This window comes from Octopus bimaculoides, chromosome 15 (assembly GCF_046866305.1).
Source record: "Octopus bimaculoides isolate indiv1 chromosome 15, ASM4686630v1, whole genome shotgun sequence".
Classification (NCBI taxonomy): Eukaryota; Metazoa; Mollusca; class Cephalopoda; order Octopoda; family Octopodidae; genus Octopus; species Octopus bimaculoides.
Window position 1 is genome coordinate 23627536 of NC_142942.1, and position 14685 is coordinate 23642220.

Sequence of the window (14685 nt, forward strand, 5' to 3'; positions counted from 1 at the left end):
CTTCTCGACCACCCAACCATGCAATCATATTTTGTCTTGCACACGCATGCATGCATGTGTGTCCTCCTCATGACATTGCATGTTAGTTGTAAACAATTACCACCATCCTAGATGCAGTGTCTTTCATGAAAATAAGTCTAGAGACAGGTGAGGATCAGTGGCTGTGGAGAATCTGCCTTAACAAATTACACCAGACCTATGCAAGCGTGGAAAAGTGGACATTAAAATCATAATCATAAATAAATATATATATATATATATATATATATATATATATATATATAATATGATGGGTTTAGTTCACTGGTGATCTAAATGAATAGGTACGTTGAGTAAGTGCTATAATTGGTCATCCATTAGGTTCCAAGTTCACAGCTAAGGCTGGATCTAGGGATCCGTAGTTGGTTTCCAAATCAGCAGCGCTACATATTAGAGGAAAAAGGGTTTTGTTGCCCTTTTTCCTATAATATATATATATATATATATATATATATATATATATATACTGACACACAAATGCATATATATATATATTAACATACACACATACATCACCACAAAATATAAATGATTAAAAACAAACTTCTGTACAGCTTTAAATTTAATGTCTTTTTTTGGTTGTTTTTTTTAGAAAGATGTCCCCACCCCACCCCCCACTAAAGCCCACACCCTCCCCTCCACTAATGCCAAGAAGTTTTGTGTAGTTTCACGGCTGTTTTGTAACTGCAACCTTACTGTTTGATACCCAACTGGACAGACAAGAAGTTCATGAATGACCAGTACAGGCTGGATTCAGTAATGTCCGGCACCGGTCGATGGTGGATGGAGAGGGCTGGACCAGACTCAACCGGAAATATAACTACAATGGTAGAATGGTAAGTGGTATCACAAGAACACGAAGCCAATGCCAAACTGAAGACCAGGGTTGACACTGAAGAAGAAAAAGAAAATGAAATAAAAGCAAGAAATAAGATGGACAGACAGAGAGAGAAGACAAGAAGGAACAGAGGGAGTACAAGACAGACAGCCATACATATACACATACACATTTCAGAATGAAAAAACAGAGTTCTCAACACTGAAGGTAGAGCTATTTAGTAAATTCATAGGAAACTGAAGAGTTCAGTAACAAATGTTATTGTTTAGGTTGTTGATTGGAAATAAGAAGCTCAGTGCTTTGGTAAGTTGTGAAGTTTTCACCATCCAATGTATGTTCAAAATGTATTTATGGTATACATAAGACAGAATCCCAAACAAAAAGAGAAATTGCTGTGGGGGGAGAAAAATCCAAAGTTTTGGACAGAGGCCTTTTTCAAGGAAAAGTCGACAGGAGAGAAACTAAAGAGAGACACAACGGAATTGCTATCAGTCGCTTGAAAATTCTGCTGTGTGTCTCTTTAATTTTTCTTCTGTCAACTTTTTATTAAAGAAAGATTCTGTCTGAAACAATGGATTTTCTTCTTCCTTTAGCAAATTCATTTTCTTCAATTTTAATATATTAATAAATTATGTCTGAATGTTATATATATGAGGGGGTGCTGAACAGTTCATGGCTTTAAGGGTATCATGAAAGGGCTGGTTGGAGACCCACCTTTCTAAGTTCTTTTAAAAACTGAAGGACCGCTGCAATAAGTGTGTGGATCTGAGAGGGGAATATGTTGAATAAAATCATAATCAACTGATCCCCCTCTATTTTCTTTTACCCAAAGCCAGGAACTTTTCAGCCCCACCCTCCCATATATATATATATATATATATATATATATATATATATGTATATGTATATATATATATATTATGTATAAAAGTGGGTGATAAATGTATGCCTGTATGTTATATGGATATATATGCGACACACGTACCTGTCTCCTTGACATATGTGTAAGGGCACAACGTAATTCAATTCAAGGCGAGCCACTCGTCCCATCCGAAGGACAATTCCACCGCCATACGATACTCTGTAGTTTGATTTCAGACCATTTAATATTCCCCTCGGACCATCACCTGTGGATGAAAAAGAGAGAAAGAAACGGTAATTTAGATTTTAGGCAATGAAATACAGTTCAGAGGATGAAAAACCATCTTTAACATTGTTTAGAGAGAGAGAGAGAGAGAGAGAGCAACAGGCAGCTGGAATCAACTATAGACAAGTATAGTCAAAGATACAATTATAGAGACTACCACCACCACTGCCGTCAAACACCATTACCATCATTTAGTAATATCATCATCATCATCATCATAATGAACAACATCAACATCATCACTTACTGAGCTTCAAGTTGGCCAAGTTTCCAGCATTTACAAACAGGTGAGTTCTAAACAGTTCTCCGAAGCCGCCTTTTCCAGGTCGGAATGGTAGAGGTGTATACAGGTGTAACGCTGCCAGCCAGTAGGTGTCAGCACCTAATGCGTTACCTAGAAACAAAAACAACAAACAAACATGAACAAAAAACATATAGACACATAAATACATATTTCTTCACACATTTACTGTCTTCAAGCATTGGAATGTGGCCATGCTGGAGCAAGCCTTTACGGGTATATCTTAGTCAGTCAAACCTCCTCCAGCTCTTATTTCATTCCAGGGACTATTTTATTGATCTCTATTTCTCAAATGGCTCAGTTAATGTTTGGATATACAAGAATGCAACCTTTTACACACACATATGTGCACATGTGTTTGTATATGATTGTATGTATGTATGTGTGTGTGTGTGTATATATATATATATATATATATATATATATATATATATCTCCATCTGCTTTCTCTCTTTGTTCCTTTCTGTCAGATCAGTGCATGGGGGGGGAGTGCTTATTCCACTTGTCCATGCATGTGCTGATTGTAAACAAATGTGACCATTCATACAAACATTGTCATTTGTTTGCAATCCTCCTCAAAAACATGTCTGGGCTGTTCAGTGTTCAATAGATGAAGGGAAACAGGTGAGGTTTGGTGACAGGAAGAGCATCAAGCCATAGAAAATCTGCCTCGACAGAGTTTCATCTAATCCATGCAAGCATGGAAACACAGACATTGAAACAATGACGGTTGTGATGTGTGTGTGTGTGTGTGTGTGTGTGTGTGTGTGTGTGTGTGTGTGTGTGTAAAGAAATAAAACCAAAAATTGAAGTACCATCACTGTGTGGTCCAACTCCTTTCAGTGTGAACCCTCTCAGGGTCAAAGGTCCTCCAAGGAAAAATCGATCATTAATTTTCAGCTCGTTATTAGTTGCAAGAGGTTTCATCATTCCACCAGCTAACGACATCTGTACACTCTGTAAAACAACAACACCACCTAATGACAGTTGGTAGAAGATATTTACCCAAAGTGCCGTGCATAGGAATCGAACCCCACAACCATCCTCACCACACATTCCATTTTTTTCTCCTCAGCTTTTTATCATTTCATACATAAAATACATTTACCTTCACTTAACAATCTCTCCATTTGCCACGACTCATAGATATTAACATTGTAATACTCTCTCTCTCTATCAAATACATTTACTTATCAACCCACAAATATGTCTCATCATACAATTATTTTTAGTTGACTTTCTAATATTCCTTGTATTAAATATGCAAAAAACTAATTAATCTTTCTGTATATCTGTCCCACCACATAATTATTTCTAATTAACTTTTTAATCCCCTCTGTATTAAATATGTTAACATTAACTTAACTAGCCATCAATCAATTATTTCCTCATAATTATTTCATCATCATTTAACATCCGTGTTCAAAGCTGACATGAGTGGAATGGTTTGACAGGATCTGATGGGTCTTATGACTGCCTCATGCTTCCTCTAGTGCCTGTTTTGGCATGGATTCTAGGGCTAGATGCCTTTCCTACTTTTAGCTAATTAATTAATGTCGTAGGCTTAAACACATTAACAACATTGACTCCTTTATAAATAATAAAAATAAAACAGTAAAATATTTACTTACACAATCGAAGAATAAGGATTTCGTCCCCTGAAATTCTATTTCGTTTTTCAAATATTCCACGTTACCACCAAGTCCTGCATATTCCTGCAACACCGAGAGAGAAAGGTGCACATAACACACTGCATCTTCTGCTCAACTTAGTGACTTTGTAGCAAGAGCGAGTGTGTGTGTGTGTGTGTGTGTGTGTGTGTGTGTAGAGGGGAGGGTGTGTTTGAGAGGAAGAATGTATGGCTTGGTTGGGGCTGTGTTCTGTGAATGGGAATAGTGGTAAGGCAAGAGATCTGTTGTGGAATCAAATATTTGAGAGAATGGTCAATGTATAGAAAGTAGAGTATGTATGTGTATATGTATATATATTATATATATATATATATATACACACACACACACACATTGGACAGGTGTGTCAGGATAGGTTGTGTAGATGGCAGGAAATGTCTGAGTCAGGGTGAAATGTAGTCGTTATCATCATTTGATGGTGATGATTACATTTCACCCAACAAACTGACACGTGTGTGTGTGTGGGGGGGTACATTCAGGGCCATTGCTTAGCAACAGATCCCTAAACCTGTAAAGATCCTAAAACCCATTAGAAATCATTAGATTTCTTCACTTACGTCAATAATTTTCAGCAGGAAACCATGTCGTGGAATTATTGGGTCGTCTCTTGTGTCTTTGACAAATTCATGCTGCAAAGAGATGGGGAGGGGAGAAGATTATTAACATCATTATCATAATTGTCATTATCAGTATCACCACCACCACCATCAGTATCATCATCATCATTATTGTCTTCTTCATTTCTGTCTACCAAATCCACTCACAAGGCTTTGATCACTGTATAGAAGTCTGTCATATGTATGTATTTGACAACTGGTGTCGGTTAGTTCATGTTTCCGTAACTTAGTGGTTTGGCAAAAGAGATTGATAGAATAAGTACCAGACTTGAAAAGTACTGGAGTCCATTTGTTTGGCTAAAACCCTTCAAAGTGATGCCCCAGCATGGCCACAGTCCAATGACTGAAACAAGTCAAAGGTGAAAACTAAAAAGATAAAAAGTCTAATAACCAATTCCATCTGGAATGGAGAGGATTCTGGTAAAAACATAAAATATTGGTCTCCAATTTTGGCACAAGGCCAGCAATTTCGGGGGAGATGACTAATTGATTACATCAACCCCCAACATTCAACTGGTACTTATTTTATCGACCCTGAAAGGATGAAAGGCACAGATAACCTTGGCAGAATTCAGAAGGTAAAGATGGAGAAAATTCTACCGAGCATCTTGTCTGATGCATTAACGATTCTGCCAAATAAGTTGCCTTGAAAGAAAAAAACACCTGTAAAGTATTAAAAAAGTGAAAAGATTTTTTGGTTTTTACCTTTATTGAAGATTTTAACGTGTGTCCGGCTTGCTCTCTGACAGCAAATGCAGTTGTTCGTGATAAAGCTCGTAAATCTCTCCAGACTCCTTCAAGACGCAGACAATGAGAGCCAAAATATGAAGGTAACTAGGATAAAAGAACAAACAAAATACCAAATTCAACTATTAAATACCTGTGGAGGGGGGGGGGGGGGGTTAATCATTCTGGCACCAATTTGGCACCACTGAGTCAAAGCTCACTTATTTGACATCAAGTAGTTAAGTGTTTCTTTCATACTTTCTCTTTCATATATGTGTGTGTGTGTGCGTGTGTGCATGTGTGTGTGTATCTGTATGCATGTGTGTTTTATTGCCTCCACTGCCAAAAAGTAGTGTCACCCCGTGTCACCAATATCATCATCGTCGTCATTTAACGTCTGCTTTCCTTGGTGTCATGGGTTGGATGGTTTGACTGAGGATTGGCAGGCCAGGAAGCCTCACCAAATTCCAATCTGATCTGGCAAGGTTTCTACAGCTGGATGCCCTTCCTAACGCCAACCACTCCGAGAGTGCAGTGAGTGCTTTTTATGTGCCACTGGCACGGGAGCCAGTCAGATGGCACTGGCATCAGCCACGACGATTTCACCTGACTCAACCGGTCTTCTCAACTGCAGCATATTGCCCGACGATTGAAGGGTACTTTAATAATAAAAGGAAAAAAAGGTTGAGAAGCAATGGACAAAAGCAACACTTACGGTGAAGTCAATAGACGTTCCTCGACTGGTCTCTACGTAACCACTCCAGGGATATTCCATACTGGACTGGTACACCCCTGAACTGAACCTGTACAAAGAAAGACAACATGGACGATATCGTTGTGGTGGTGGTGGTGGTGTGGGAAGTGGTAATGATGACAGTAGTGGTAATGGCAGTGGTAATGGGGAGAAGCGGAGAAGTGGAGGAGGTGGTAGTAGTGTGTGGGGTGACAGAGGTGGTGGTAGTGGTAATCAAAAACAACTATCTTACTGTTGTTCGAGAAGGCTCTGACAACACCAGATACTGTAACAGTGCTAGGCTCAACCTCACCAGACCAGCATCAGAAGGAGGTGGTCAGAGAATGCCCAGGTTCCAGCCACCAGGTGGCCTAAGTATTCTACTCATTTTATTGTTCAAACTGGCCAGATCCAGCCTCTCACACCAACCCTACAATGTCATCGAAATCTCAAAACTATGAAATAATGTTTTGGTGAACGATTAAACATAAGATTTGACAAAAGTAATCTGAACGGATTAAAGCAGTTTTGATGATGCTCTACCGATTCCGCCAGCTCTGACTTGATTTAAGTTGCAATTTTGAGGGGAGGGGCTAGTTACTACCATCAACCTCAGTACTCGACCAGTATCTTATTTTATCAACCTTAGAGAGATGAGAGAGTGAAGACGCATGGCCTAGGGAGTTGTACTCACAATTACAAAATTATGGTTTCAATTCACAGACCAAGCAGTGAATTGCATTCTTGAGAAAAACACTTCATTTCACATTGTTCCAGACAGCCGCAAGTGAGTAAAGCCTGCGAAAGACTGTCGTCCTCTCCAGGGGAAACGTTGTGATCTTGGTCACTTATATCTCATGGAAGCCAGATAATTGACCCTACGAGTCCTAAGGGGTGAAGACAGAGGTGTCCAGGAAGTGAGGGTGAGGAAGGAGGAAAAGCAAAATTGACTTTGATGGGATTTGAACACAGATCATAAAGATCCAAAAGCAATACCACAAAGCATTCTTCCAGATGCTCCAATGATTCTACCAACTCAACAACAACAACAATAATAATAATAACAAGAACAATAAGGGGCCAGCTTACATTGTGTCAGGGTTGCCATGTAAGGGAGCATAGAATGTGAAGTTTTGTCCTCGGTTAGTCTTGGTACCGTGAGAATATTCAAATATAGATTTTTCACCTCGACCAAACATGTTGGGTAATTTCATTCCCAGCAACTGTCAAAGAAAAAAAAAAAACAGAATATATTTCTTAATCTTGAGAGAGAGAGAGAGGGGGGGGGGGGGTGACTGAGCAACTATAACCACAAACATACAAACATGGAGAGAATAACCAAGCATCTAGACCCACACAACCAGAGAGAATGACCAAACTATTACAGCTATACATACTACTACTACTACTACTACCACACATACTGTAACCTTGACACAGAGATCATGCCATACACTGCACATGATAATACCACAATACTTTATATACCATGTTATGGCTAGACTGTGTTTGATCATGAGTCTACTGGAGCAGGGTTGACCTGGGGCTAAACCACTTCACTGCAGTGGACAACACCTCACAACAAGGATACACAACATGTACCACTACATCACAGCACTGGAACAAACATGATACCCAACTGAAGAATATTACACCACAGTGGCCTGGTTACAAAACTGATGGAACCAGACATAACACTAGCCATTTAGTGGCTCAAGAACAGGCTAAAACTGACCAATGAAATATTGAGGGTCACAAAGAAAATAAAGGTAAAGATTTTAACAGCATCCTACTCACAAGACTTGCATCATTGGTACCAATTAAGGTGTTGATGCCACCAGAGACCCTCCGTAGTTCTTCAACCTCAAATGTCACTTCATAGTTATCAGTAGAAACAGAATCTTCTGGAAAAGATAATTAGGGAGCCATGAATATCCTGCCACGGTCAACATAGCCTTCCGTCCTTCTGGAGTCAAGAAAATAAAGTATCATTCAAGTGATTGGCACAATTTAAGCAACCAGCCCCTAGCCACAAAAGTATGGCCTTGTAACTTCATGTTAGAAAAATTATTATTATTATTATTATTATTATTATTGGTGAGCTGTCAGAATCGTTAACGTGTCAAGAAAATGCTTAGCAACATTTCATCCAGCTTTACATTCTCTGTTCAATTCCACCTCAATCACCTTTGTTTTCCATTCTTTCAGGGTCAAAGAAATCTGTACCTGTTGGAGGAGTGGGGGTCAAAATAGTCAACTAGGCCCCTCCCCACTGAAATTTCAGGATTTGTGCCTATAGCAGAAAGGAGCATTATTATTATTATTGTTGAGTGAGAGAGCAGTGCATGCCATCAAAGTGACCCTGGGGTAAAATATACGAAGCCCAATATACCCATCGTGACTACCCGTCTGATAAGGATACACCAGGCACATGCATCACAACCATGTGCGCAACATGGTGATCTCATATCAAGATAAACAGCACATGACCTCACGGGTGGGGCATCCAGTCACAGAAATGAACTCTGCCCATCTCATATAAGCATGGAAAAGTGGATGTTAAAGCTACAAAGATGATGATACTATTATCAAGTATTTCGTTAGCTCCAGGTTTTCTGAGTTCATTTCCCATGCAGGTCAACTTCCCTCCTCTCGTGGCCCAATAAAATGCAGAGCGGTCAAACAAGAACCAAGAGAAGCAGCTTACCTTTCAAATTGTCCACCATTATCTTGATGGATCTGAAGAGACCGAGTTTCTCAAACCGGACTTTGACATCATGAGTACGATGTACCATCTGGAAACAACAGAATAGTTTAATAAGACCAGGTAATAAGGGAGGAGGGGGTGAAACACATACACACACACACAAGTACCTGCTTACATACATTATACATATAACACACAGATACATATACATACTATAACACATATATATACTCACACACACACACACACATGCTCATACATTACACAAATGTATATCTTTTGTTTGAGTTGTTGGAATGTGGCCATGCTGGGGCACTGCCTGGAGAGGTTTTCAGCCAAACAAATTGACCCCTGCGGTTATTTTCTAAATGCTGGTATTTCTTCTGACTGCTTTTGCTGAACTGTTACGTTACAAGGGTGGAAAACAAACACATTTATATATTAAAACTAAAACTGGAAAATTCAGTTTATTTTTTAGTTCTTCTGTGTTACATTTGTTTCATTACAGTAAAGGAAATACATGAAAAATATAAAAATTATTTTTAATCATATTATAGAATCCTGTTTTCTCAGAGGACAGCTGGAGGATGCCTTATCTATATAATTGCCAGGTCCAGATTTCCTGTTAGTATGGATTGGACAGGTCTGAAGAACACTATCCTGCTACTTGTCTGGATTCAGCAGCCAGACACAACATCCTGACAACTAACGACGTCGAAGAAGTCTGTTCCTTCACTAAGCACAACACGTCCTCTATCAACAACGCCAAGTCCGTAGCATGTCAATTGCCTCCCTTGCACACAATTGTTTCCCCTACTTCTTATATATATATATATATGCCCAATAAAAAAAAAAAACCAAGTCTTAAAATTTCACTGTATTTAGATTAAACATTATGGTAAGCTTTCGCAATCTGGAAGAGAAGGAAAATATGTAACCGTTAGCTACAGGTGTCGACTGCCTACGGAACATTCCGCATGCTCAGCCAGATGCTTCCCGGCGAGTTCATGTCCAAACAAGTACGAGCAGGTTTAGTGTTGCGAAAACACAACCAGGAGTGTATATATAGGTTAATACATAAAACGGATACGGTAATCTTCCAGTTTCGAGAGGTAAAAGAAATAAATAAAAATATTCAAGGTAAATAACTGAACGACTTACCAGTATTATCCGTACTACTTTTTCTCTAAAACAGCATGCGACGGAATTTTTTTAATAAAAGTTTAAAATGTTTTTTTCTTTTTACAAACAGCATGCGACGGAATTTTTTTTTATAAAAGTTTAGGGTTTGGGTTAGATGTTGTGCAGCCGGTCTTCCACGAGGCATTTTCGATTTCTCATAAGAAACTATGATATTCAATCACGTGTGTGATTTACATATAAACAGTTGACGTCAATCAAATCACGTGATTTATTTATAAACATAGTACAGATAATACTGGTAAGACGTTCAGTTATTTCCCTTGTATTTTATTTACTTTTTTAACCTCTCGAAACTGGAAGATTACCAACGGATACTACAAGCTAACAAGTCACAGGATCAAATCCACCTGACAGAATATTTCATTCAATGCCCATAATTATTACATATTTTTCAGTGTAACTGATATGGTATATAAGAGGTATCAACAATTATTATTTAGAACTTTATATTTTGTACAACGTAATTTTTATAAATGCTACTCAACTCTAACTTTTTAATTATGTATTTTTAATTCAAAATTTCTATGTTTTGAATAATCAGAGACTCATATTTCGCTAACAACAACTGGTCTATGGCTATTGGTCAACACAAAACTATGGTCAGTATGAAACCATAATCATTGTGTAACAAACAAAATGCTGTGGTCATTAGTTGACACCAAGCTACGGACACTGTCCAATATGAAGACATACTTGTCGTTGCTCAATACAAAGCTTTGTCCAGTGGTCAACACAAAGCTATATAAGAAGACACTTGTAAGGTGAGATGAAACTCAGAACCCCTTTGGGTGGAGATCAAACCTCTTTACCACACAGCCAGGCCTGCATCTGCTGCAAGGCTCTCATTCCACATGATCCACAGGGTCAGTGCTTCTGTCTCATTTATATGACCTAAGAATTTCCTGACCACTTGACCTCCTGACTTCAGGACACTGCACAAGTAACAGACTAAAACCATCGAGAACTCACCTCCTGAAAGTTTTTAGCTTCAAATATAGATTTCACTTCTTTGACAACAATGTCATTTTTGGTCCTTCCAAGGCCGTCAACAACCACTCTTCGGACTTTTGCCTGAAACAAGAAATGGAATAATGGAAATTGTGTGTCTGACACTCCGCATTTTATTTATTCATTTATATATAAATATATATACACACACACGCATATATATATATATATATGTATAAAGTAAACAGACAATGGAGAAATATTGATCAACAACAATTGACTAACATCAATTATTATTTATTAATTCAATTCAAATAGACTGCATCCCACCTAACAGCTGTTTCTGCTTCCAATGTTATACAGTGTTACTATTGATATTCTAAAGCCAATTGTTGTTGATCGATATTTTACCATTTTCTGTTTACTTTAGATTTGATTCCTGATAAACTCGTGTCATTCAAATTCCGACATCAACTTTGCCTTTCATCTTTATAGGGTCGATAAAATAAGTACCGGTCATGTACTGGAGTCAATGTGATCGACTATCCTCTTCCACTAAATTTCAGGCCTTGTGTCTTTAGTAGAAAGGATTATTATTATTATTATTGTTGTTGTTGTGTGTAAGGCAGAGAGAGTTGGCAGAATGATGAGCAAGTGAGGAAAAAATGTTTAGTGGCATTTCTGCCAGCCTTTATAATCTGAGTTCAAATTCTGCTTTCCATCCATTTAGGACGAGGGGAGGAGGGAAGATGTGCGGGTGGGAGGAGGGGTGAGTTGTTGAAGAGATAAGTAGAAATGGGAGGAGGAGGAGGGTATGAGATTACAGAAGGTGAAAGAAAAGAGATGGGGATGAGGAACTACTTACAGGCATTTGATCAAGAGGCACTTGTTTGTAGCGGGAATATGCATCTTTTCTCCTTGAAGAGTCCATTCCCTGCCAAAGGTAAAACAACATCAATATTAAAAACATGAACATTACCAAGCAACCATAGCTTTTTAAGGAACTGCAGCACTTACGGTTCGGAAAAGGTAAACAGGAATATTCAGCCATCTACTATATTCTCTGTGAATGGTTTTGTTCCCCTGTTAAGGGGCAGAAGTCATCATCATCATCACCATTTTAACAGCCACTTTTCCATGCTTGCATGGATCAGAGGAAGTTCATTGAGGAACACTTTCTATGACCAGATGCCCTTCCTGTCACCAACCTGCACCCTTTTTCCAAGGGAGGTAATATTTCCTCCATGGCCAGACATATTTCACGGAAGATTGGAAATGGATGACACTGCTCATCACAGCGACACTCAATAAACAGAGGCAATGACTAGTGACTGAGGCCTTAGGCAATATGCTGCGCTTGGGAAGAACTGTCCAGCCAAATGAAATGATAGTTGCCTCACAGAGGCAATAACAAATAACAAAGACCTTTGGTAACTATGCTGTACTAGAGAAGAAGACTGATCAAGCCGAGTGAAATCACAGTCCTGCAACTAAAAACACCCAGTCCACACTCAGTAAAGTGGCTGGCATTAGGAAGGGCACCCAACCATAGAAACCATGCCACCTCATACGGCAGTCTGGTGCAGCCCCTCATCTTACAAGCCCTGGTCAAATCATCCAACCCGAGCCAGCATGGACAATGGACACTAAATGACGATGATGTGATATCAAGACAAGAAAACACAAACATACACACAGATGAGGCGTCTTTCAAGGTTTTTTTTTCATTTTGCAGACTTCCATGAAATAGTTAACTGTTCTTTCTTCCTACATTCACAAACGTTTGTGTGTAAACATATATATACAGGTATACACAAGAGGTTGGTATACCTGCCCAAAGTGCCACACATTGGAACTGAACCAGAAGCCTCGTGATTGGGAAGGAAGATTCTTAATCGCAGATAATTGTCTGCGCCTATCACACAAAACAAACAGTGGTTTTTCCATCGCCTGGCGGTTAATTATTCACGCTATTCCATTTAGTCACTAGATACCAGAGTGCAAAATCGCAGTGAAATTGTACAAAACGAAGAAATAAACGAGATATTGATATTCATTGCACACAATTGGCTTTAATCGAGTCTATGTGGCGTTTATGGCCTTCCATACGCTATAACAGATTTGAACAATTATTTAAAGACACTGGATCCGTTTATCATTTGTATTTAAAACAAAGAAAACTTTTTATTTTTCGCATAGAAAAATCATTTTCAGCTTTGACCTAGAAAATACCTTCACTTTTGACAAGGGAAACACTGACTTTAAGATACTGGCAACGAAGAAGCGATGAATTATGAATAAATTTATGAGGACGGTGAGTTCTAAGAGGTTACCCGCGAAGTTTAGGAGCAGGGCCTCTTACTTTAATGAGTTTTAGCATTCGAGGTAAAAGCTTCGCTCGAATGCCGGACCTCAACGAAGGGCGTCAACGCTCGATAATATTTACAATAGACGAACGTATACCAGTTTTTTTTTATTAACTTTTTTTGTAGCAAAAATTGACCAAGGACGTCGAAAATTTCCTCAGATTCTAACATTTATTTTGCTTGCCTTTCTTCTTAACGGTTTCTAAGACGCCGACAAAACACCGGGTTCTGACACATGTTACTTGTGACTCTCCGAAGTTGTTTTAACTCATTTGTCGGCAAGAATAATTGATATGGAATTCCGTATCTGCATATCTCGGCGATGACAACGCGGGTAAGAAAACTAGAAGAAAAATTAATAACCTACAACTCGAAGCCATACACCCACACACTATATACGTGTGTGTGTGTGTGTGTGTGTGTATGAGTATATATATATATATATATATGTATATATATATTATATACAAGGAGTGAGAGAGCATGCGGCATCAACATAGGAAAACGTAACTTGCAAAGTTGTCGAAATAACAACGGTGTGACAGTTTGTCTATTAAAGGTGTCTCGCAATTAAATAATGCCCTTCGATATAACATGAAGTGAGTAAAAAGAAATTAAAAGGAGAAAGACAACAGAGCGAATTGTTCAATGTCATAGACATGAGCTGCAACAATATCGAAGGATTTGGTTGGGATATTATGTATTTTTAGCAAAGAGAAACTGCTATACGAAGCGTCGGCATAAAGCAGAAAGGCAGACAGAGTTTGAGAATTGAATTTAAATGGATGAAATAAATTTAGGTAGATATGATATGTTGCCATCAACCTACTTTAGCCTGGACAATTCCCATCTTGGCGTGGTTCGTGGAGGAGAACTCTTCAGAACTCGGAAACCAGAGACATTCTTCTTCCGGTGACCTCTAATTGCCTCAGTGATTTTGACACCGGTGAAGAGGACATTTGTTCCTTATTAAGAATGGGTGGGGGGATCGAACTTCACTCGTAGATTTATACACAATTTCTCTCTCTCTCTCTCTCTCTCTCTTTCTCTCTCATTTTCTCTAGACATTAACCCATGCGTGGGTGTATAGATATATACACACAAAGATATTTGTATATGAGAGCAAAGACAATTCCTTAGTCATATATTTACTTGAATATATAATAATATACATAAAGAGAATTCATAGTAACAGACTCAACTACAGAACATATTTTGGCGATTCTTCACTTTCCCAGAACCGCTTACAGTAAAGGTTTTCCTCCAAATGAAACTATTAAGGAACGGGAGGGAAAATAATTGACAATGGAATATCAGCTGGATATTTAAAGCTACGATCCGGAACTTTTTTGATGAAGATGAGGCGGAG

General features: G+C 38.6%; 1 protein-coding gene across 1 annotated transcript; it reads right to left on the reverse strand.

Annotated features, from left to right (window-relative positions):
• Window positions 1-588: 588 nt before the first annotated feature.
• Window positions 589-14203, reverse strand: LOC106874119 (sorting and assembly machinery component 50 homolog). The gene is made up of 14 exons (XM_014921729.3): window positions 14146-14203; window positions 11816-11884; window positions 10972-11073; window positions 8800-8887; window positions 7890-7996; window positions 7182-7315; window positions 6075-6162; window positions 5339-5467; window positions 4574-4645; window positions 3957-4040; window positions 3141-3282; window positions 2272-2418; window positions 1863-2004; window positions 589-931 (listed from the first exon to the last, which is right to left on the reverse strand). Exons 1-14 carry the CDS (start codon window positions 14164-14166, stop codon window positions 886-888), a joined length of 1371 nt encoding a protein of 456 aa, XP_014777215.1. The 5' UTR covers window positions 14167-14203; the 3' UTR covers window positions 589-885.
• Window positions 14204-14685: the final 482 nt, after the last annotated feature.

Bases quoted from the DNA above. Each gene is read 5' to 3' on its own strand.
- LOC106874119 (XM_014921729.3), bottom strand. From the start codon at position 14,166: ATGGGAATTGTCCAGGCTAAA. The intron at 8,888-10,971 runs GTGAGTTCTCGA...TGTTGTTTCCAG, and splicing joins AAGCTAAAAACTTTCAGGAG to ATGGTACATCGTACTCATGA. The intron at 4,646-5,338 runs GTAAAAACCAAA...ATCTCTTTGCAG, and splicing joins CGTTAAAATCTTCAATAAAG to CATGAATTTGTCAAAGACAC.